Source organism: Vidua macroura, chromosome 6 (assembly GCF_024509145.1).
Source record: "Vidua macroura isolate BioBank_ID:100142 chromosome 6, ASM2450914v1, whole genome shotgun sequence".
In the NCBI taxonomy this organism is placed as follows: domain Eukaryota; kingdom Metazoa; phylum Chordata; class Aves; order Passeriformes; family Viduidae; genus Vidua; species Vidua macroura.
Genome location: NC_071576.1, coordinates 45071666 through 45094564, shown reverse-complemented (window position 1 = coordinate 45094564; position 22899 = coordinate 45071666). Strand labels below are relative to the sequence as shown.

The following is a 22899-nucleotide window of genomic DNA, read 5'->3' as shown; positions in this document are numbered from 1 at the left end:
TGGAAAACAACAGGCGTACAGTCTCTTCCTGAGGTCCCTCAATAAATTCCATGTTGGCTGTGGAGCAAAGGCAAGACTTATGAGCTGCTTGGTGTAGGGCAGGGTGGGTATGAAGTAGCTTTTTAAAAAAGGAGTGAGAAAGGTTGTTTAATAAAAAAGCATGCAACAAGATATTTGACAGGATGAAAATGCTCAGATCAAGGAAAGTAGCCACTGTGTAAATAGTGTTATTATTACAGTTCTCTGTAACATAGAAATGCTTGGCTTACACTGATTTTTTTAAAATACTCTGTAGCAGTTCCTTCTACTCCTGTTAGAATATTGTATATACTAATGAATGCATTTGCATATTTGTGAACTGTGTTCATGTGTGCTTCATCTGAAGTGTAGGCGAATAGTTCCTTTGAATTCAGTAAGATATAAAATTAAGCATATGCTGCACTGGGTAGAAGCCAGAGCATTTTTCACTTTGATAGAGACCGTCCTAAATGAATTCCTTCTAGAGACTTTTATGAAGCCCTGAATAAGAGGTTCATTAAATAAACAGAAAGGAATCAGGATTTTTAATAATTTTTGTATCAGGGTTAGCATGTTGACACTTTTTCTCTCTTGCCAAATACTTTGGGTTTGAAGTCTACTCCTAGAGCATACTTTGTGATGGGGGAGGGCTCCACATTAAAACAAGTTCTGTAAAATAAATGTGCAAATCCAGCTTAATTCATGTCTGCAAATTCCTGGTGGATATCATCAGCAGCCATGTTCAAAAGCTAAAGAAAACTACATTATGAAGAGACTTGTGCAGGGGTGGCAGTGTGGAAAGTTGTTGTAAGGCAGCCATGCTCCGAGACCATTTTCATATGCAAAGTTACACCACTGACACCTGAGGCCTTTTGGGGCTGGTGAAAAAATTCCAACTGCCAGCATTTGGGCTTGGCTGAAACCTCTAGTGAGAAGAGAGTGAAGGAAATCAGCGAAAGGCTTTTTAAATACACGTAAAGGAGTTAGGTGCCCAACTCCTGTTGAAATTCAATAGGATTTAGTTGCTTGGAGCCTTTGGAAAAATTTCAACCGAAAATTGCAGGCCTGAAGTATTCTTTAATGGTACCTGTGCTATTGTTCTGTGATCTCAGCACCGATTGAGGGAAAATAAAAAAGCTTCATCACAATCAACTGTTCTAGCTCTGTCTCCTAATAAACATCCCTTTTTTTCAGAACATGAACAGTAAATGGAAACATTATTTCATCTTAATTCAAAACTTTAATAAGGGAGTGTTAATGATGTCCAGTAACTTGGGATTAATTATGGGCCTCTGAAGGTAGAAATCTAATACTGATATATTTTTTTTTTTTGTTTTCTATAGTCTGTTTAATCATTTGGTGCCCAATTTGCTAGGTAAAGAATTTCAGCAAATGAAACCAGTCTTTTGAAAGACAGGAACAACCAAGCGTATTGGCTTTAAATATTTTTTAAAAATTTAGCATTATTTGTTTTCCTCTGAAAAGAGGTAGTTTACAAGCTCTTTGGAAGTGAGGAGGTTAAGCAGGGGGGGGAAAAAATCTCCAGTTCTAAATAGCAATTTTGAGACTTGTTGTTGCTCAGTAAGTATTTATATATATGTGAAACCATTTGTCTTTCTATTTTTCATCTTTGTATTTCGTCAAGTTGGGATTTTTACTTTATTGAGTCTTTGTGTGCTTGCCTAGGCCATCTGATTTTGCTGTTCTATGTATCTTAGAAAGCAAAGTACAGCTTTCAGGAAAAAATCCTGCCTTTCTCAGTGGAACAAAGAGGAGCCTCTCTATACAAAGTGGGTGAGATTAGAAGAAACAGTTGCCTTTGCTACTGTTAATTTGCATACATTGCTCGGGCTATACAGAAGTGCTGTCTGGAGCATTTTGCAAGCCCTGATGTGTCAGGTGAACAGCATGCTGAGAAGTGGATTCCAGCTCTCTCGGAATTACCACGCAGGCTGTAGCATTTGGGTTTGGGTGCACTGCCCTTCTGTCAGTGTAAATGCAACCTATTGCCACAAAGAGGATCAGAGGGCTGGAGCACCTCTCCTGTGAAGACAAGACTGGGAGCTGGGATTGTTCAACCTGGAGAAGAGAAAGCTCTGGGAAGACCTTACAGCTCCTTCCAGTACCTAAAGGGGGCTACAAGAAACCTGGAGAGGACTTTGTACAAGAGGATGGGACAAGGGGGAATGGCTTCAAACTGAAGGTGCAGGTTTAGATCAGATATTAGGAATAAATTCTTTACTGTGAGGGTGGTGAGGCACTGGAACAGTTTGCCCAGGGAAATTGTGGATTCCCCATCCCTGGAAGTGTTCAAGGCCAAGTTGGATGGGGCTTTGAGCAGCCTGGTCTAGTGGAAAGTTCCCTGCCATGGGCAGGGTTCTTTGGTTCATTCCAACTCAAATTTTCTGAGAGTCTGTGATTGCTCTATATGAAAGACGTGCTCCTGCTTTCTTTCTGAGCTTTGAGGAGTAGAGAGGTGCTGTATCCCTGCTTGTAAAGATGCTTAGCCTGTTTGTTGTCCAATCCAGCTACACAGCCCTTGACTGATGGCAAGTGTCCTATTTGTCACTTTACCTCAGCAGATCTCTTGTCCCCTCTCTTGGCTCCTTCAAAGACCTGCTTGTCATGACTTCTGAAAAAAGTCAGAACTTCTGACAACTTCAGAAAACTTCTTGTAGCAGTGTCCTTGCTCCACTATTGCTGCCTGAGACTATGAGGAAGTTCCACCTCACTTCTCTGTAGCAGTAATATTCCATTGCCTTGGCTAAAATATAGGTTTCAGTGCATGTGGTGCCACAGGAATCTTACAGCTGAAGTAATGGTTGTTGGCATACAATCCCTACATAAGCTACCTGAGGGATTATTTCATTGTTTAAAGAAATCTGTGGGAACTTTATCAACCTTGAAGCCAGATTTGATAGAATTGTGGGAATAATGTGATTTATTTCTCCTATGAGGGTAATGTAAAAGAGCTTGTGGTATGGCAGACAGGGGTAAAAATTGTATTCCCAGTGAAATGTTGAGGTGGGAGGAAATTCTTCAGTACAAGAAATGTGTACTTACATGTCTTAAAGCTGTCCCTCTCACCAGTGCCTCTTGTCTTCCTGTGCCTGTCATCTCTCCTTCCTCTTAGGGCAGACACCTCCATGGGAGATACAATAAGCTGTATGTAGTCTTCAGTTTTGGGTATTCTATAGCCATTCAGAATAACATAATGGTATGCTTTGCCTCCTTCCTCCTAGAACATGTGTTTACCGCTCTTGCATTTATGGAGTGCATTGAAAAAGTCTAGAGTCCGAGTAAAGACAATTTTGTTTGTAATAGATTTAATAGATTTCAGATGACCTTATCTAGCCCTCCCACATCAAATGGTTGCCTGAATGTCTGTGATGCTCCATGACCAGTTATAGTTTTGAGGTCTACAGGCAGAGCTTCAGGTAATATATTCTTTATACAGATGCATTCTTAGCCTCCAGAGACAATTTCTGTATCTGTTAAATAGCTGTTGTTGTGGTGTCATGATCCATTTTTTGTCTTTTTTTTTTGCTGGTTTTTTTCCCTCCAAGTTATTAATCTAATAGCTTAAAAACGTCTTTCAGTTAAGTTTTAGGGCCCTGTCCTAAAACTCTCTTTTGGAGTTGCTACTGTACTTTATTTCACAATGGTGGTATTGGATGTCTCCTATCAGAGGATTGTAGCTTTCAGTACAGTGGGGATCGAGAAGTAAAGGAAGGGATTTCGAGATGCATTTATTAGCAAAATACCCTGGGAACTCTGGAGGTATGGACTGTACTAGTAGATAGCATGGGTATATTTGTCAGGCAACTGTTTTTATTGATCCTGCCTAAGTTCCTTCATTGGATGGTGAGAGCTGTACTGTAAGTAGATGACTAAGTTATGTCGTATTCTACTTGGCTGTGCTGGGATTATGTGGCTGAGAAGACATGAATATGGCACAAGGCATACCTGGGCTGAACAGGAAGGATGGCAGAAGTGAGGATGCCATGTAGAAATCAATAATTAAAGGAAAAAAAGTATTTTCTCTAAAGTGAGACAGCCCCTATATGCCCATAGTGTGAATGTACATGACTGTCACATCTTAGAGGACTCCTTATACTGTGTAAGTTTTTAATCTCAGTGTTGTATTTCTGTTTTCACCTTGTAGAAAGGAGATTGCTATTAAGTTACATTGGGTTGAATGGGTCCTTGCACAGTGTAGTACTTGTGTGTGTAATTTTAACCAAGAAAACTCCTTGACCGAGCTTTAATTCCCATGCTCACTTGTGTTTTTCAGGTAGTTATTTTCTTCTAGTGCATGTAAATTTCATGTTAAGCTGGTAATCAGAAAAACACTGGTAATGTTTGAGTAGCTCAGGAGAACATAACTAATGTACTTATTTTTTTATTGTCTACAAGTTTCTGGCCACTAATATAAGAGCTCACAGATAGAAATTCATCAGCCTCCCCCACACCCAGGAGACTACTTATTAGATTTATGCAACACAAGATATTAAAAACACTTTTGTCTGTCACAGAGCCATGGGCAGGGGAGGGGGGGAATTTGCCAGTTGCTAATGGATACCTGACGTTTTTGTGTATGACCATGAAGAACAGCTTGTGCACTTTCACCCCTGATGTTCCCTGAATAACTTGGGTCTCATTTAGGTCAATAAGCCTTTATCAAAACGTCAGGAGTGAAAAATGTGTCTTGGTGTAAGCCGACTGGTCGTTCCCTCCAGTCAGCAGAGTCTATAGGACAGTCAATGTTCTCTAAGCTTGTCTGCATGTCACGCAAAGAGCTGGGTGACAGTAACCATTGAGTGCGTGTCTGTCGTATTGTTTTTGGGACAGCCCCCATTTCCATACTTGCTGGTGTGCCTGTTAGCCAATGAACCATGGAGGGCTTTAGGAAACCTAGCACAGCTCCCATGCAAATTTCCTGCGTGGGGAATGCTCACTCCTTTAAAGCACAAGCTGGGCTTTCTCTTCCTACCTTCCTCCTATAACACTGAAGCCGTGATCCTGACGGGGCCGCAGCGCCTGGTCACGGCTCTGTTTGTGGTTCCATTGTGCTAAAACGTTAACTTTTTCTCTGGGTTTTTCTTTGCTTACCAAGGTAGCTTTTTTTTTTTTTTTTTCTTTTAGTAATTGCTTTTGGGGATATCTGAACAGTATTACCTGTGCTATCACACATGATGTGAAGCCATATATCCCTTCCTCAGATGAGCTATTTTGAATGAAGGACAGTTTTTGCTTCCTGTGTGGTTGGAATTGTATTTTGTAAAGGAAATTTCCTCCATGGTAATGATGAAGGGAAATGTACTAGTCCTCTGCATAAAGAAGAGCAATTGGATATTAGGGTTTATTGACTTGGTCTGTGAAAGGAATACAGTCACCTGTATTCTTTTCTCTGATCAAAGATGATTTCCTCTGGTGCTCTAATTTCTGTGACAAATCCATAGGACCTCATGTCAAGCAGAGCTCATAATTTTCCCATTCAGTTTTGGTTCATAAGTGACATTAGACTGGACAAAGGGAGAGTTTCATTGTGTTTGAAGCTTGTCATAAGACACAGGCTTTCCTTAAAGCATCTGGTGTAGCTGCTGTTTCTTTCAATTTATGATGTTCATTATGTCTTTAACTTATTGGAAAATATTTAACCATAGTTCAATTTTAAAGGCAGGAAGCAAGTTTCATTCAGAAGGAAGCTCTACATGAGATTCTTGGCTGGATTGAAGGGTTTGTTTATTACAACCAATGCTCTTGATAGTTCTATTATATCTTTAAAATCTGTCTTGAGTACCAGTGAGTATAAACAATTGTGATAGTTGTTCTACTGCATCTGACATCTTGCATAGGTTATGAGACTTCAAAATTAAGGGAAAGAACCCTGGCTCATGTTCTACCAGCTTGGGTAGAAATGTCACAAAGTTGAATTTCAACACTTTCTTGCCCTGAGATGAACAAGTTTTTTATGCCATCAAGATGTTTTAGAGCCACAAAAATATTATAGCAAAATCAACTGATGCCTAACCCTTTCGCTATTATTTTTACTGTATACAGCCATATTATTTTGCTCAGTATTCAGGGCAATGTCCCATGCATTTTTGAAGGTGATAGTGACTCCCATTCATCTTGACAAAACTAGGGCTATGTCCTGGCTATTTCAATCAATTAAGAAAATAATCATAGGTACCATCTTGAGTCCCATTTGCCAATTTGTTATGCAAAACAGCAGTGAACCCTGCAGACATGTGAGAGGGCTGGATAGAATGTTCAATAGCACGTTGTGTTCTCTGCAGTTGCTCTTTATGTGAAATCACACTTTGAAATAAGGAACTCATTCTCTTAATCGGCTCTTAATCTACTAACCTGTGTAACTATGACATCTTGAGACTGGTTTCTCAGCTGTGCTCTTACTTTATGCCATGTGTTGTGTGTTTTCAATTACAAGCCACTCTTACCATTCCAATAAGTAGATTTTGTTGTTGGCTCTGATGGAGAATGTGGCCATTTATTGAGTTGGCCAATAAGGAAGGATTGCAGCTCCCTGATACTCAAGGAAACTATGCTGCATATGCCATGCTTATCTAGTCTGTGGAAAGCCCAAGATTTATCTTCACATTGATGATGTTCCAAATAGGATCTAACTGTACCTCTGTCCAATCAGCAAGAATATCAGGTGTCTTTGACATGTTTCACCTTGGAGGCATTTCCAAAGTCATACCTTAGTATAGGTGAATAGTTTATAAGTAGCTTGGTACCAGCAGTGCTGCAGGACTAGATCTCTCTTTCTGCTGAAGTCCCTAAATGCTGACAAGAGGATGGGAAAGGTGTGTTAGAGAGCTCACTTTGTCTTCAGTGTACCTGGAGACTGACATATTGGTGATGGATACTAGAAACCTCTGTTCAATCCATGTGAGCTTAAAAGAAGACTGAAAAAGTATAAATAAGGGGGAAGTTAAGCTGATCTAGTAATTGGTACTTGAAGCACACCACTTCTCAAAATGAAATAAACCAGCAAAATACTCATGTTCTAAATACAGACTCTGCTTGTTTGCTTTGGCTCAGTCAGGAAACCTTTTGTTTAAATTAGATCAAGTGAATTGCATGGAATAGTTTTCAGTTTTAGTACATGTAGACACGCCAAACTGTATGTAATCAAAGTATTTCAATTTGCTCCTAATATTTTCTTTCTCTACTCTTACAGGTTTTTCTGGTTTACTTCAGATCATGTTTGGTATAGTTGATGTATTTGTCACCTTCCTAGTTTTATGTTTTATTTATTGCTTTCTAATGCATTCTGAAAAGAGATGAAAGACATATATGGAGTAGAGAATTAACCTAGTTCCCCGTGTGTTTCCTTTAGGAAATTGTATTAGTGGTATTCTTTGGAACAGAATATGTGGTTCGGCTATGGTCAGCAGGATGCCGCAGTAAATACGTTGGAATATGGGGAAGGCTTCGTTTTGCTAGGAAGCCTATTTCAATCATTGGTGAGTATGCAGAGCTTGGAAAGTTGATGTAAACAATGAGTAAAACTTGCCCTAAAGACTTATAGAAGTCGAATTTCTGCAGCAGTTGAAGCCAAGTTAGAGCAGGAGCTCTTGCTGTTAGTGTGAATATAGATCTGAATTTCCTTTCAGGAACTCATGGAACTGTCACTTGAAAACAAATGTAGCTTGGTTTGTTTTTCCAGAAGAGCAGAGTGTTTTCTTTTCAGAAGTGATCTTACGCTTTGCCAGGAATAAGTCTTGGCTATAGTCCTGTCTCCTGTGACCTGAGGATCCCAGACACTGTACAAGAGCTACAAATACATATTTTCAAAGATACTGAACAGCCTTTTTTTCTCCCCTTAGCAGCCATTTGACTAGTTTATTATGAGTTTATTTTGCACTCTAATTGAGCTGTGTGTCGCATGGTAGAGTGCAATAGATGCACTGTAGTTGCTTTGTGTATCAATTGAATTAAAATATGGTTTTCAGTGATGTATTTGGAGCTGGACACCTCAATTCCCCTGGGATTCAATTGGCTTCCCTAAAATGACTTAAGGGTTCTTGGAAATTACATCCAAATATTCCATATATTTCACTAATCATTGCTTTTTTTAAAATGCTCGTCCATTCACTTAACAGTTTCACCAAAAGCAAAAGAATCCAAAATCAATCTGTATTTTCTTAGCCAGCATTGAAAGAACTGTGTAAAGACCCTTGCCTTTTACTTAAGTACTTGAAATATAAATAGACTAAATAAATCAGACATTGGAAGGGGAGTATTGTTGTGGAAGAATAGGAATTCTTGTTCTGTGATATTTTCCACTACTCAGAAATATTATATGTTGTTGAGTACAGGACATAGGTTTCCATAAACGATGTACAGTTTTGTCAAATATAAATTACAACATTTTGTACCTGGGTACTTTTACAATTATAAAATAGTTTGATTTAACTCCTCTGTGCATCCATCCATTTATAAATAGCAACTGCACCTTGGGTGTGACTGCAGCTATAAAAAAACTTTGACTGCATGCCCTCTGGCCATGACCCATTTCTCTTGAGTGCTACAATACTAAGCATTCTGAAACATCATCCAGATTAATTCAGTTTGGAAAGCAAAATCCATTCCGCTTTCCCAGATATGGATCAAGAACTATTTAATTCTCCAAAACACACAGTTCCTTTCCAAAATTTACTAGGCCTGAGGCACATAGATTTAGAGTACAGTACTGACTTAAACTAAATTGACTTATACCCTAATTCCAATTTCCTCTCCTTTTTAGACCTGGACAGATGAAATGATAGCGAGGCAATTTTCTTATATATGAAATAAACCTCAAAATCTCTGTCAATTAAAATCCAATCTAAGCACAGAACAGAAAATAAGAATTGGAGAAGAGAGAATAGATGGAAACTGCTGAAATTCCTCCTGTCTTAAAGCTAATAAGGATTCCAGGCTGCTTGACAGTAACTCTTCATTCATCTAGACTGTGGCCAGCTTGGACCCATCTTGGTACAACCTTTCCATGATATCACATGATGGAATTTTTTTTACATGCCACAATTGAGATCATTTTATATATAAAAAATATTAATTAGGAGTGACTAAGTTCAACCTGTTAGAGTAATCTGGTGTTTGGTTCTAGTAGTCTTGCAGAAGTACTGCAAGATGCTGCTAATTAATTTTCTTCAATTGACTTTTATTTTCCAGATTTAATTGTAGTTGTTGCTTCCATGATAGTTCTTTGTGTGGGCTCTAAAGGTCAAGTCTTTGCAACCTCTGCTATCAGGTAATTATATGCAATAAAAGAAAGTAGTGCTATCTGACCAAGGTGGCATTTCCTCTTTCGTTTTAATTTACCTCCTGTTTCAATTCTTGCAGGAAAAAATGAGTCACTGCCCAGTGTCATGTAATAGAGCAGATCACTGATCCCATAAAGTGTAGGGGGGATAAAATTTTGTTGTGATGCTTTTATGGCTAGTGGGGATAGAGAAGCTCATTCTCCTTCCCCCTTTCCTCAGCTAGGTGGGTTCTACCAAATCCTGGTTTACTTTCTTAGCTCAGATTTATAGCAACTCTTTGATGCTTCATATATCTGACATTTTCAAGAGGCCTCTTTATAAAATGTCTGTGGTTGTGAATTCCTGATGGACTGAATCCACCTTGTGCTCAGGAAGGTCACACCACTTGGTTTTCTTGGATGGATGGGTGGCAGTGTGCTTTGCTATTCACACTAGCTGCAGCCATGCTCCAGAATTGCAGTGGCTCCCGTGAAAAGGATATTTTAAAATATTATTGGACTGTCTGGTTCAAATTGCCTATGAAATTCCTCAAAGATAAGGAGATCAGATCTTCAGTTAGCTGGTTCCGTATTTTGTTTTCCATCCTGGTGAGCATATAAAATATGAGCTGATGAATAACTTCCAGAGCACTTACAATTTGTGTACAAAATTCCTGAATCCTTGAGTTATCCTTACTAGCCATGTATATAAAGGTCAGTTCTTCCCTTGGACAATCTCCCCAGACTGTCTTCATAACAAACAAGAAGAAAGATTGGTGAGTGGGGTGAAAAGACACAGGCTGCTAAGTCTAACATAAAATAGTCTCTGTCTCTTAAAACAGTCCTTTGGAAGCCAGAGTTCCTTTTTCCACCTCTGTTTCTTAACTTGTGTATTTGGTCTCTTCATTAATTTGAAAATTGCGTTCCAGGGGCATCCGTTTCCTGCAGATCTTACGGATGCTGCACGTTGACCGTCAGGGCGGTACCTGGAGGCTGCTTGGATCAGTGGTGTTCATACACAGACAGGTAAGTTTGGGCAGTCTGAGGAAAGGCACACCTGATGCCAAAGCTTTTATATTCAGAACAGCGTACCTTCAGCCCTGCTGCTGGTATCACTTATATTTAGTGTGGAGGCAGGTAGTCATTTATTTTAACCAAGCGGGGTTGTTCTGCCTTATATTCCCTGCCACTTTGGCAAATTTTGACTTGTAGTTGGACTCAACAACAGAAAATGAAAGCTAGTTCTAATATTTCCTAAAATATGTGTCTAAATTCCAGAGTTGTTTGAATCTGGCACTGTTTGAAAAAATTACCCAACTACTTTTTGGTGGCCAGAAGGTTAATGAGTACTGTGTGATAAGGTTGTTTTGACTCTGTGTTGTCTATGGATCTCAGTGGATTTTTGTTAATTTGCATAGCCAACACTCAGTGTCAATATTTTTTAATTGCTGAAATTGCATTTTTATCTTCAAGTTATCCTTTATAACCCATCAGTGTTAGGAATTTTAGGTGTCTCAATGAGGTCATAAAGCCATTATTTTGATTCTCTTTGCAGGAACTGATAACTACACTCTACATTGGATTTCTGGGCCTGATTTTTTCCTCTTATTTTGTGTACCTGGCTGAGAAAGATGCTGTAAATGATTCTGGAGAAACGGAGTTTGGCAGCTATGCAGATGCCCTGTGGTGGGGAGTAGTAAGTATAGCAATTTCACATGTTAACACTGTCCAATGTGGAGTAAAATTCAAGCAAGCATGGAGTAAGAACAGCACTTGGAAACAGCTTCTTACTGCTTCAATACACTTTCTGGTTTTGTAATTCCGTGACACTACGAAATTACTATAGAAGATCAGTAATATTATGTGTTGTTTACTGTCTTATGTGATCTAAAGTGATCACATTACATAAAAAGAATGTAGAAACACATGTTCTATTTCTTTATCCTGTCTTTCCTACTGGTACAGTGATTATTTCTTGCTACCTTTGTCATGGTAGTGTTCAACTGTCTAAGATGCTAAGAGTCTTTCTAACTCAGGGCTAGTTTTTTTGAGGGGGGGCTGGTATTTAGGTTTTCTTTGTCCATCTTTTTGTTTTGATTGGGTTTTTTTCCTTAAAACAGTTACCTGTGTTTTGCAATTTGACCTGTGACTGTAATTCCAAGTTTATTCAGAATGGACTAATTCTGGAGCAAGAAGCATCTAAGATAGGAAATCCAGTCACAGGCCTCTTCTAAGGTGGTTGTATTGCTTTGGGAGCCACTTAGTGTCTTTACACAGCATTTGTCTGTGCTATATTGTAACCATCTTGTTTAGAGATTTCTCAGCTTTTTCTAAGGTTCTGCTTCAACTTTGGTGTAGATGTATCTTTAGTTCTGGTAGTGAAGTTCTCCTTTATTGGTATTACCAGTGACCAGAGACCAGTTGTCTCTTTACTATATGCACTTACTGGTGTGGCATCTCTATTCTGGGATTATATTTTCATAAACATTTTAATTTTGTTGCTTCTGCTAGTAACTATTCCCTCTTTCGTTCTCACATGATATACAAATACTAGGTTGGCTGTTTTGTTCTGGGATTTCCCATCTGTAATTGTTCTCATTTCTGCTTCCTGTTGCAGTTCAAAGAAAGGTACTTTTTGGAAGCTATTTTTCCTTGTCTTTAGCATTCAAGCAATGGCTTTTTAAATCTGCTTTAATTCTGTTAGCTTAATCAAACTGTCATCAGTAAGTGCTACAGATCTTGAAATGCATAGACATCACTGATAACATACTTGCACTTTCAAATGTGCTGATCTTCTAGAGCTTTTTCTTTGCTGCTTTAAATCAAAAGGCATTGTTCCTCTTTTTTTTTGGTTAAGAATAATACTAAATAATAAGTTTTCTGTATAGGAGTGATAGGACTAACATGTCCATTTCACTAATAAAATACATATACCTATTTAAGAATATATATTAAGAAATATTTTTAATAAACCTCTGCATGAGTGTGCTTATATAGTCTTCTCTTTACAAACTATCGCTTGCTGTTTCAGGAAGGAAAGATCTATTAATGGGCAAATCCACTGCAGGTGTCATAATGCATATGTAGCCCTTTTTGAATACAACAGGTTTTGTTTTGTTGTATTGTTTTGCTGCTATGATCTGCTGTAGAATTCTTTCTTCTTGCTGTCTGCCATGGTTAAATACAGACTTTCTTAGGACCAGAAGACTTACTGTGTAGCACAAGGGAGTGGCTTTCCATCAAGTAGCTTTTTTCAGTGCTTTCATGTCATTATGACATTTTTATTTTCCACTACAGTGGTCAGATGACTCAGTAATTAACAGTGGCAGATGTAGCTGCATTTAAAAACACATGCTGTCATTGGTGTTGCCATTAAAAACTGAGTATGTGACAGACCAGATTGGCTAACTGAAAATACAGTAAAACCTCCCACAGAACACGATCTGTCAGGGTATTGAAATATTCTCCTTTCAGGTAATTATTGTTCAGTTAATAGGCGTGCCAGTTATTTTGTCTTCCCAATTACAATAAACTTACTTAATCAATACGTTTAATTATGATAACGTTTTTTCTCTGTTATAGCTTCTATTATGTTGCAGCATGCCACATGAAGTGTGAGACTGCATTCAACAAACAAATAATGTAATTTCTTTAATACTAAAAGTAGAATTAGGTGTCCTTGTTCTGCTCTAACGCACTTCCACTAACTGCTAAGAACAAAACTGAGATGGATTCAGGTCCATCCATTTCTGATTTCTTGATAGTGTAATATTCTTCATTCTTTCTGCTAGGAAAAAAACCCTAAAATAAAGTTAGGATGGAGAGGAAGTTAGCCCATAGAAGCTGTGGATGTCCCATCCCTGGAAGTGTTCAAGGCCGGGTTGGATGGGGCTCTGAGCAACCTGGTCTAGTGCAAGGTGTCCCTGCCCATCTCAGGGGGTTGGAACTAGGTGGTCTTTAAGGTTTCTTCCAACCCAAACTGTTCTATGATTCTGTGAATAGCTGGGAAGTCACAAGGATTCTTCCTAATAGAGGTCACAAACTCATACAAAAGCCTTCTCAAGTGTTAGATCTTGAAAGCTTTGGTTATGTTTAGCCATAATAATCGCTTAAACACCACAAATTCTGGTCAATGAAAATCTGTTTTCAGCTAACTCTGCAAACAGGATAATTCACTGTTCCTGTCTCAGACACCATCATATATAAGTGATCTCTTTTCTCTAAAAGTGCACTTACCTGACATAGTAGAGAATGCTTCAGAAAAGTCCTTGACAGTGTTTTCACACTCCTTTTCTCCCTCTCCAGCACTGTGCTTTTTTGTTGTCTCAGTCTGTGTGTACACTGCTAAACAAGTTCTTTGGGCAGCAGTAACAGAGTATGTAATATAGCTGAAGTGAACCATATAAAAGGTCTGTGTTACCACAGCCAAACTGCATCTGGAGTTGGGTACTTTCATATTGCTGTGCTTTGCTGACTATAGGCATGCCCCTAAGGTGCATAACTTGTAATTAAATGTTCTTCATTGTCATTGTTGTTATTTATGAATTTATATTGCTTTTCCATTTTCATATGTAAATTGGCCTCCTGGGTTTTATTTGAATTGCCTTGAGAACTCTGAACTGTAGCTATTTGCCATGTCAGTTATGGGCTTCTTGAAGAAACCTAAGGTTACCTTATGGCATAAAGAGTTGTCTGTATTATTGCTGCTTTTGAATGTAGTGCAAGCTGTATAAATCCTGCCACTGGCAGGATATCTGTACGTCCTTCAAAAACAGGTTTAGTGTTTGCAAGTAAAATAAATGTTATGTGGTGCATCTTTCAGTTCCCCAGTGCCAGTGTTCAAAATTAGTCTGCTTATATTGTCCATCATGTCCACCCTGACAGTTTTAAAGACCTAATATAGATTCAGTCAGGAAAATACTAAAAATAAAATTTAAAAAACAGATGCCTAAAAAAATGAGATAAATGTTCTCATTGAATCTGTTAGAGATGATGACCTTCAGGAAAACCTTACCTGTTCTCTGTCTCTGGGGGTTTTGTGGGTTTTAGTGTTTGCTTGTGGGTGTTGTTGTTGTTTTTTACTCCCCCTCCCTCTCTCCATCAGCATTCATTTCAATCCCATCACAAAGCAACTGAGAGGGGCTCTTCTTTTGATATTCACTGAATGAATACACAATTTCCAACCTTCACTTTGGAATAAACATGCCTCAGAAGAACTGTGCTAACAGTCTCTTTAATCATGAACATGATTTCCAAAAGCAATTATTGAATATACCCATGCATGGATATCTCTCTGTGCCTTTTGTTTTGAATTGAAGCAAGCAGTTTTCTGCAAATAACAGCTTTACTTGAGAATTTCTGGTTCCTTTAATTATTACAGCTTAGAAGAAAGGCTTTTTCACTAAGGACCAAATTCAACAAAACATTTACAACTTTGCTTACTCCTAAGCATACACAAAACAATGTCCTGTTTAGCAAAGCCCATCAGTATGTGCTAAATGTAAATTGAAAATCAAAGCTGGGGAGAAAACATTGCTGAAAAGTTAAAGGAAATTCCACTCAAAACTTCACATGCATAAAACGTCTGTTAACTAAAAGTAATCTGACTTAATTTATAAAATAGTTGGACATAAATTTTAAAAAATAGCTTCATGAAAAGTGGTCTCATGGATCTTGTGTTATTCAGAGCCCTTTTCCCCCCTATTCTCAATTAAAAAGGCTATTGAGAACTGTACACTGACTTCAATGTTTGACAGAAGGGGACATGTCATTTTTAGTTTCTATGTGGTTTACAAGTCAAGTATACCAACTATACACCTGTGACATCCTTTTTAAAAAAAAATCTGATTCTGGGTTTGGATTTTTTAAGGGTGAGCTGTTCAGTTTAGGACTTGTTGGAGCAGGGGTTGAAAGATGGAGATATTTTTAATTGCTTTTTGCAAGGCATCACTTACTTTTGCAGCTGCCTTGTCATCTCTGAGCTTTAACTCCATGAGTGGCTCCAGCTACAATTTGTTCTCATGCAATGAACTCTTGTGGGGTAGATATGAAGAAACTTTTTTAAATTGTTACTTGCAAAGTACAGATGTAGATATTGTTACATCTAGAGATTCTTGTATTTTGGAGCTGTTTAACTACCCAGGTACGCAGCAAGGATTTCATAGAAAGAACAGCCTTACTTAACTCATTAGTTTTCTGTTCTCACTTTAGCCTGGTATAACCTAAAATAAAATCCTTTCCCTACTCAGTGCTGATGAACATTACTATTTCTTCTTTCTGGGTGGGTTTTTGCTTCATATTCCCCCCTTCAGACTTTTGATTCATATGTAATAGGAACAACATTAGTCTTAATGCCTAAATCTGTGGTGGTTCATCAGATCAAAGTCCTAAAATAGTCAGTGGATGAATATGATTTTGTTCCTAATTAAGCAATTGTTTTATAGGCTTTTCAATGAAATTCAATGTGTGAGCTCTTGTATCAATTCAATTTCATTATGCCAACATGTTTACTATGCTAGAGTAGAAGTTGAGTCAGTATTTCCATTATAATATCCTCTTTTACAACTGTAAAATTAGTATTGTGCTCTTTAGGGAGTTTTAATCCAGCTGTAAAAAACTACTTAGGGCAGAAACTTGGCATGTAAGATTTCAACAGCATATATTTTGGGGAAAAAAGAAAATGCAATTTCAGAATACAATGCATTTGTAGATGCTTTAGAGTTATGAGGGCAGAGGAAAAAGTTAACTTCAGACTTTGATTTGCAACCGCATTTCCAAAATGTTTTTTTAAAAAATCCTCCTAGACAACCATCACAGGAAATACTTTTTTTGTGTTACTGGTGATTCATATAGACCAATTCAGAAGGAAGGGGCAGGGATGTGGTGGGAAAGGGGAGACAAATACTTAGCTGTATATAAATTCTTCAGTTATACTTCGGTCATCTGAGAAGCACCTATTTCTTTTCACATTTCTAGTTAATGCATGTATTTCAGCATGATTTTAAGACTGTAATACAAAATAGTTGATAACATTTTTCACTTACAAGAATTTATATTTTTTTTCAAAAACAGAAGCATAAACCATTATTTTCTCTCATAATCTTTCTAAGAAGGCATTGGAGGATCCTAACTTTCTCTGTAATTGTATTTCCTTTTTTTATTCCGTATTTTTGAAAGTTAAATTGTAATTAGGTTTTAGGATTTTTTTTTCAAGCCACCCTCCTATGTAGGTAAGGAGATAACATCATGCTTCCTTCCCTCATCAGATTCTGAATTAAGGTAGAATTTTAATAGCAATTTCAGGAATACAGGCAAAGGTGCTTGGGTATTTAACTAACTCTTACAATGCTTCTGTGGGATATGAGGCAGTTATGGAAAAAGACCATGTTTTAAAAATTCGTATTAAAAATTTTAATAATACGGGAATGTTTTGAGTATCAGCACCTGGCAAGAAACTTGCAACAAACATCAGCACCTCAAGCTGCCCCTTTTGTCCTGTGTTTGACTTGTACACAGGGACTTTGCTTAGAGGATGGGCAAGTTCAGGACAAGGTGAGGATAGCCTGTGTGTGAGACTGTGGGACCAACATCTGTGTCCTGGGCATTGGAAGCCCACAGAGTCAGGAGAAAGTCTGACCAGCCAACAACTGAGCTGTGCCTCAGCTGCCTGGGGGCTCCACATGGTTTCCCATGCTCTGATTTGGTTAGCCTTCTTTGAAGTCACAGATAAAAATATCTCTAATTTACAAATTTAGAAATAGCTGGTGACATAGGTGAATTTAAATTGCTCTCAGATGCGAAATGTATCCTCCTGCTTCAAACAAATACATTCTTTCCTTGAGCTCAGCTAATGATGACTTATTAAGCCTTGTGCTACATCACTGTGGTGGTAATCTTTACTTTTCTGAAAGGCAAACTCAACAGATGTTTCCTGCATGCGTGCTCTAAATTATCTGTTCCTGCTCTCAGTGTTTTATATGAATTGGTGATTCATTAGACTGTTTTCAGTCTAAAGACCTTTTCATGGTCTTTACTACATGGAAAATGTTCAGCTTCTCTTGCTGTTTATGCCAATGTTATCTCTAGAGCACTTCATGCCTGATTGCAGTCACAGTGCCTGCTTACAGTGTGTGTGTGCTCTTTCCATGCAGCAGTGCTGCAACTTTCTCAGCAAACATCTCCTGCCCATAAACCAAATCACCAGCTCAGAACTGTTGGCAGCCTTTCCCTAAGGAAAGTGTGTGACATGGACAGGCAACCCCATCCCAGTAACTTCATATGCTGTACGGTTGCCTCAGCCATGAAGACTTTAATTGATGGTTTTACTTTGCAAGATTTTAAATGTGTATTTTGTTGTAATTCAGTTTCCTGTATATTTTTCCATTCAGTATTAGGTGGAGAAGCAAACCTGGAAGGAGAGTTAACCTTCATTAATGTCACACAGGCTGACAGTGGGAGAGTTAGGAATGCAGCTAATGCTTCTTTGAAAAAAATAAAAAAGGAGGAGAGGGCAACAAGCTCAAAATGCCTTATTAACACTTGCTGTGATGCCCTTTTTGTTTCTCTTTGCAGGTGACTGTTACAACTATTGGCTATGGAGATAAAGTACCACAGACCTGGATAGGAAAGACAATTGCATCTTGTTTTTCAGTGTTTGCAATCTCATTTTTTGCACTGCCTGCGGTAGGTTATCTTGTACTTTTGTGACAATTTGATGTTGATTCATTAGTTATCTGAGGGAACTTCTGTTACTGATTCTTTACCCTTTCATTTGACCTGGTTTTTGTAAGCTATGTATTAAGCTTCTATATTGTAGATGAAATTTATGTAGCTTGTAGAAACAAAAGAGCTTCTAGAAGTAGCTAAATAAATATTCAGTGGGTTTTGTGTGCAACACTGGATTTGAGAAGGATTTGTATTTGAGGAAGAGATGTTTAATTCCGAGTAATTTTCTCAGCCTATCTCAGAAGTGTAAAGGAAATAATTTCTAATTTCTTCATAATGATGGCTTAGTAATGTTTTGGTTTAAGGCATTCACTCATAGTTTATGCAACTGATTAGGTCCAAGGTGAATTCTGGAGAATTCTTGTGTATGCCCTTCTTCTAGAAAAGCTTCCTAAAAGATGTCACTGGCAGAAAGACAGCAATCAGCAGCCAGAGACATTGATGCAATTCTTCACAAAATTAATAACTGTCCATGGCAAAAGTCCTGTTTTCAAAAGTGACTTAGAACTGACCTTTTAAAGCTGTTATGGCACTTTGTTTGCACTGGAAGCAGGTTCCTGAGTGCTTTCAAACAAGAAACAAGGCACTTGAGTACCAAGGGTAAATTCAAAATCAGCAAAACTTGGACTGTGGTTTGAAAATCCAAATATTCAGTGCCAGGTATAGCTAAGGGTATGTTTTTCACAAATTTCGCAATACCCTGAATTGTGCTGTTAAAATATTTGAGCCACCTGAAGCATTCTGTTTATGTGTTTATTTTTTCAGTTCAGAGACACAAGAAGTTGTATTAGCAGATGTTTGTGTAGTTCTAGTGAAGAAGTGGTGGGGATGGTACAGAATAGATAGTAATACTTTTATGCCAGTACCATCACAAAAGTTCTTCACAGCATGAAATAGCAGCTACTAAAACTCCAGTGACCTTTTAAAATTAGTTGCCTACTTTAAAGGTACGTAATCTTTTACAGAGGAAGATAATTAAGTTTCCTTAATTCTCCAGCATTAGTTTGCCTTTAAAGCATATGCTTCCCTCTCTCCTCATTCTGATCTCTTCCACTTTGCCTCATCTTTGTTGAAGTAGAACAACAGCAGTCACCCCTTTATTAGTGGGATTTTCCTTACTGAGAAATTGTTCCTGTGGGTTGGCCCAAGGGGGAATTCGGGGTTTGAAGCTCTATTACAGGCTTTCTTCTTGGTGTTTTAAGTAAGAGGATCTGGCTGAGATCACAGTCAAAAGTGATTGTAGTGGCTAAACACAATTGGTGTGGGTTCTGGATCTGGCAATGATCCCTCATTTCCCGAATAGGTGGTGTTTGAGCATCATCATCTCTTTGATCTTTACTAAATGAACATAATAGGAAGGGCATTTCATGTTCCTTTCAAAATATTTAATGATTAATAGAGCTCACAGAGGTTGAGCCAAGATCCCTGCCTGCTCTGATGCCTTCTACTGTGTATAGAAAAAGTATTGTGCTTTCCTTGAGTAGGTGTAATCATGTAAGGCGATTTCGAAAATATTTCATTTTCACCTGTTACTAAAACTTGTGTTAAATTTGCCTATACCTGTGCAAATGACCACATGAATGGCTTTGCTCTTTATTTAAATTTGGACTTCATATCTATACTACATTTGGAATCTAGTTTGGGTTTCACACCATCCAGTGCCATTGGTCCATGTCCCTTGTCCTGAGTGTGAATTAGATGGCTTTGTGTTCAACTCAGTTGACCATTCTGAAATATGTCTTTTTCTCTTCTTTGTCCTTTTTCCTCACTCCCACCATGGATATATGGACATAGAAATTACTATACCACAGTTAAAAGGTCTAATGGCTTACATCATGCCTTGCCAAAGCTTTATTTCTTATAAAAATGTAGTTAAGCCCATCAGGTTGATTTTTTTTTTTCCCCTATTGTGTCATTCCCCTACGCAAGCCTTTGTGAGACTTTTAGAGGGTATGAAATAAAATTTCTGTTTCCTTTTTTGGGTCTTAGCCCAGCAGACTTTGCATCAGGGCATGATAACATTCACAGTTTGCTTCAGCAAGTAATAACTGAGACTAAAAATTTCACTGCATTAAGTAATTTCCTTTAAATATTATTTGGGTTTTATAATGCTGAATAGAAGTTTATTAACACAACATAATTTGGCAATTTTATGTGAGGCTCTTTCACTCCAGTCTTACAAAAAAAATAAAAGAAAAAAAAAAGTTGTTTTTTTTTTCTTTTCACAGGGAATTCTTGGTTCAGGCTTTGCCCTAAAGGTACAACAGAAACAAAGACAGAAGCATTTCAACCGTCAGATTCCAGCTGCTGCCTCGCTCATACAGGTACTGAATTCTTGCATATTGCATACTGTCATTTTTTTCCATTTATAGTAGTTTTTTGTTGTGTTGGTTTTTTTTTCCCAAGTTGTTGGCAGTTTTTCCCTCCCTGATTCCCATTAAAAACTGTACAGGAGTTAGATGCAAGTTTTGGAAATCCAATCTTTAATGTAAGCTAATGAGCAGAAAAGTGCACTCCCAAATCAGTGTAAACCATTTAATTCAGCTGGTTAAAATTCAAACTGAAAGATATCCTTTAATCATTAAACAATTTACCTGGGGAAAATATTAGAAATGTTACGCTTGTAGTAATGAAAAAACAAAGAAAAAGCTTCATGTAGAATTGCGCTTTTAAAAAATACATTGCTGCTTGTAAAAACAAATGTCAAATATGCTTCAGTTGGTACAACTAAATTCTTAAAAATCTCAGATTTAGGAGAAATATGTCAGAATCTTAAATATGAAAACGTTGTTTGGATTTTTCAGCTCTAGAATAGGTGGCTGTAAACCACTGGGATTCTTTAAAATCAGTCTTTTCATGTAGAATAACTGATAGGCAGGAAAATATTGATCCCCCTGTTATAAATGCAGTTCAGTGTCAGTATGGTTAAAGAGATTTTATCCTTTACTTTATTGAAGCCAGCCTTGTGCCCTGGAGAAGTATTAACATGGTTTCATTCTAGGTTTTTCCAGCTTTTCCTCCCTCTACTCACTACCTGCACAAGGCTTTAGAAGCACAGAGATCAAATTTAAAAGGAAATTCAATGTACACCATATCATTTTTTCATTCTCATATGACTTACTTCTCTAGCTTCATAAGTGAATGTAGGCTTCCAGGTCAGGATCTTTATGGAAACAGTAGCTAACTGTAAAGTTTATGCTTGAAACTAAACAGTCCCAGAGTTAATGTGAAAAAGACCCTGGTTATAGCCAGAGATTAGCTAAAAATCTTGAGATTCGTATGGTATGGTTTTGTAGAGAATGGATTTTTTAAATGGTCCCACTGATTCTTTTGGGAAATGAACACTAAATTATTGGGAAGCCTGGGACTGCTTGTCCACAATATTGTGCTTGGCTCCATCAGAAATGTTAAGGAGTAGTAGAGGATAGACAATGAATTCCAGAGTAATTATGATTTACCAATAGTTTCAGACTTCCGAAAGCCCAATTCAGTAAGTGCTCTACAAGTGAGTTATAAAAAGATTGTTCTTAAACCAAGATGTTTACAAAATAGGTACAAGACAAGAGAATAGCCCAGATGAATAGTTTTCTTTCTTTGTATTCCGGCTTGGTTTCTTCTGGAGGTCATTTGTTTCTGCTACTCTTCTGTTAATCATGGAGGGATTTATATGGTGATTGTCTTTTTCTTTACTTTCCAATGGCTGTTTGTTTAGCTCTCTCATTCTGCCTTGCTTTGTTTCTTTCATCTAGGGTTTTCTGGCCTTCCCTGCTTTAGATTGCTTGTGTATAAGTGTGTCCTTTCTTCATGTAGTAAGTGAGGATCTGCCTTTTTAATTTGGAGACTCATTATTAACTAATTCTGGTATTTATGCAGTTAAGAGAGAATGCAGTAGTGTTTTTTTGTTGATCTTGTTTCCTAGCCCTGCTTTTCTTCCCTTTTGCCTTAGAACATGGGATTTTAATAATTGGTGGTTGGCAAGAGGGAGGTCTGGGTTTGGGTTTTGGCTCTTGGTTAACCACTGGTACTATTCTGTTGTGTCCTCAGTTGCATTTCTTCATATGAATATAGCCCTACTGACCACATCACAATTCCTTTTTTTTTTTTATTGCTAGTATTTTTGTGAGGCATGAAAGAACAGTTTTTGTCTTTTTCTGAGTAGGGGCCTGTAACATAGGATGCAATAGGCAAAATGTCTAAAGTCAGGTAGGAAATTGAGGCAGAACATGAAATTTGGAGCCTTTTTTGAGTCCAGTCTAGAGCTCTCTCTCATTATTTGTTTGTTGCTACTGAGAATAAAAGTTGAAAAGATTCATCTTTCTGTGTGATTTCCCAGTTCCAACTATGTGGTTTCTATTTACTAAATAAGAGTTCTAAACCATGCTGAGTTTGTTTCCAGAGGGCAAATTCAACAATATCATTAAATAAAGAATGACTGATGTGCTACTTGGAAGCTACTATGTTGTACAGTGAGCCACTGATCTGATTGATTAATTATTCTGTTGCTTAAAACATTTGTTCCAGACTGCATGGAGATGCTACGCTGCAGAAAACCCAGACTCTTCTACATGGAAAATCTACATTCGAAAACCTGCCAGGAATTGTCATTTGCTCTCACCCAGTCCAAAACCAAAGAAATCAGTGATGGTATCAATAACTAATGTTTCACATTATAGTCATCTGAAAATTTTAAATCAGATTGAGTTTTTTACTCTCTAGAGTTTATTTGTTCTGCTTGTTTTACAGATTATTACTTGGTTTCAAATTTTGATTTACATTTCAGTTTTGACACTTTGAGTATACAAACATTATAAATTAGAAGCTGATTTGCTAAATTTCCCTAAGCTTGATTTTTTTAATGGATTTGGAAAAGAGTAATAATG

At 37.7% G+C, this 22899-nt stretch overlaps 1 protein-coding gene across 2 annotated transcripts in view; it reads left to right on the top strand.

The window, feature by feature from the left end:
• The window catches only part of KCNQ1 (potassium voltage-gated channel subfamily Q member 1), a 335437-nt gene that overhangs the window by 72046 nt on the left and 240492 nt on the right, over window positions 1–22899 (top strand). For both annotated transcript variants that reach the window (XM_053981137.1, XM_053981136.1), the window contains exons 3-9: window positions 7388–7514; window positions 9226–9304; window positions 10225–10321; window positions 10851–10991; window positions 17867–17977; window positions 20248–20343; window positions 22541–22663. In XM_053981137.1, coding sequence (XP_053837112.1) covers window positions 7388–7514; window positions 9226–9304; window positions 10225–10321; window positions 10851–10991; window positions 17867–17977; window positions 20248–20343; window positions 22541–22663 — 774 coding nt within the window. The remainder of the gene's footprint in view (window positions 1–7387; window positions 7515–9225; window positions 9305–10224; window positions 10322–10850; window positions 10992–17866; window positions 17978–20247; window positions 20344–22540; window positions 22664–22899) is intronic.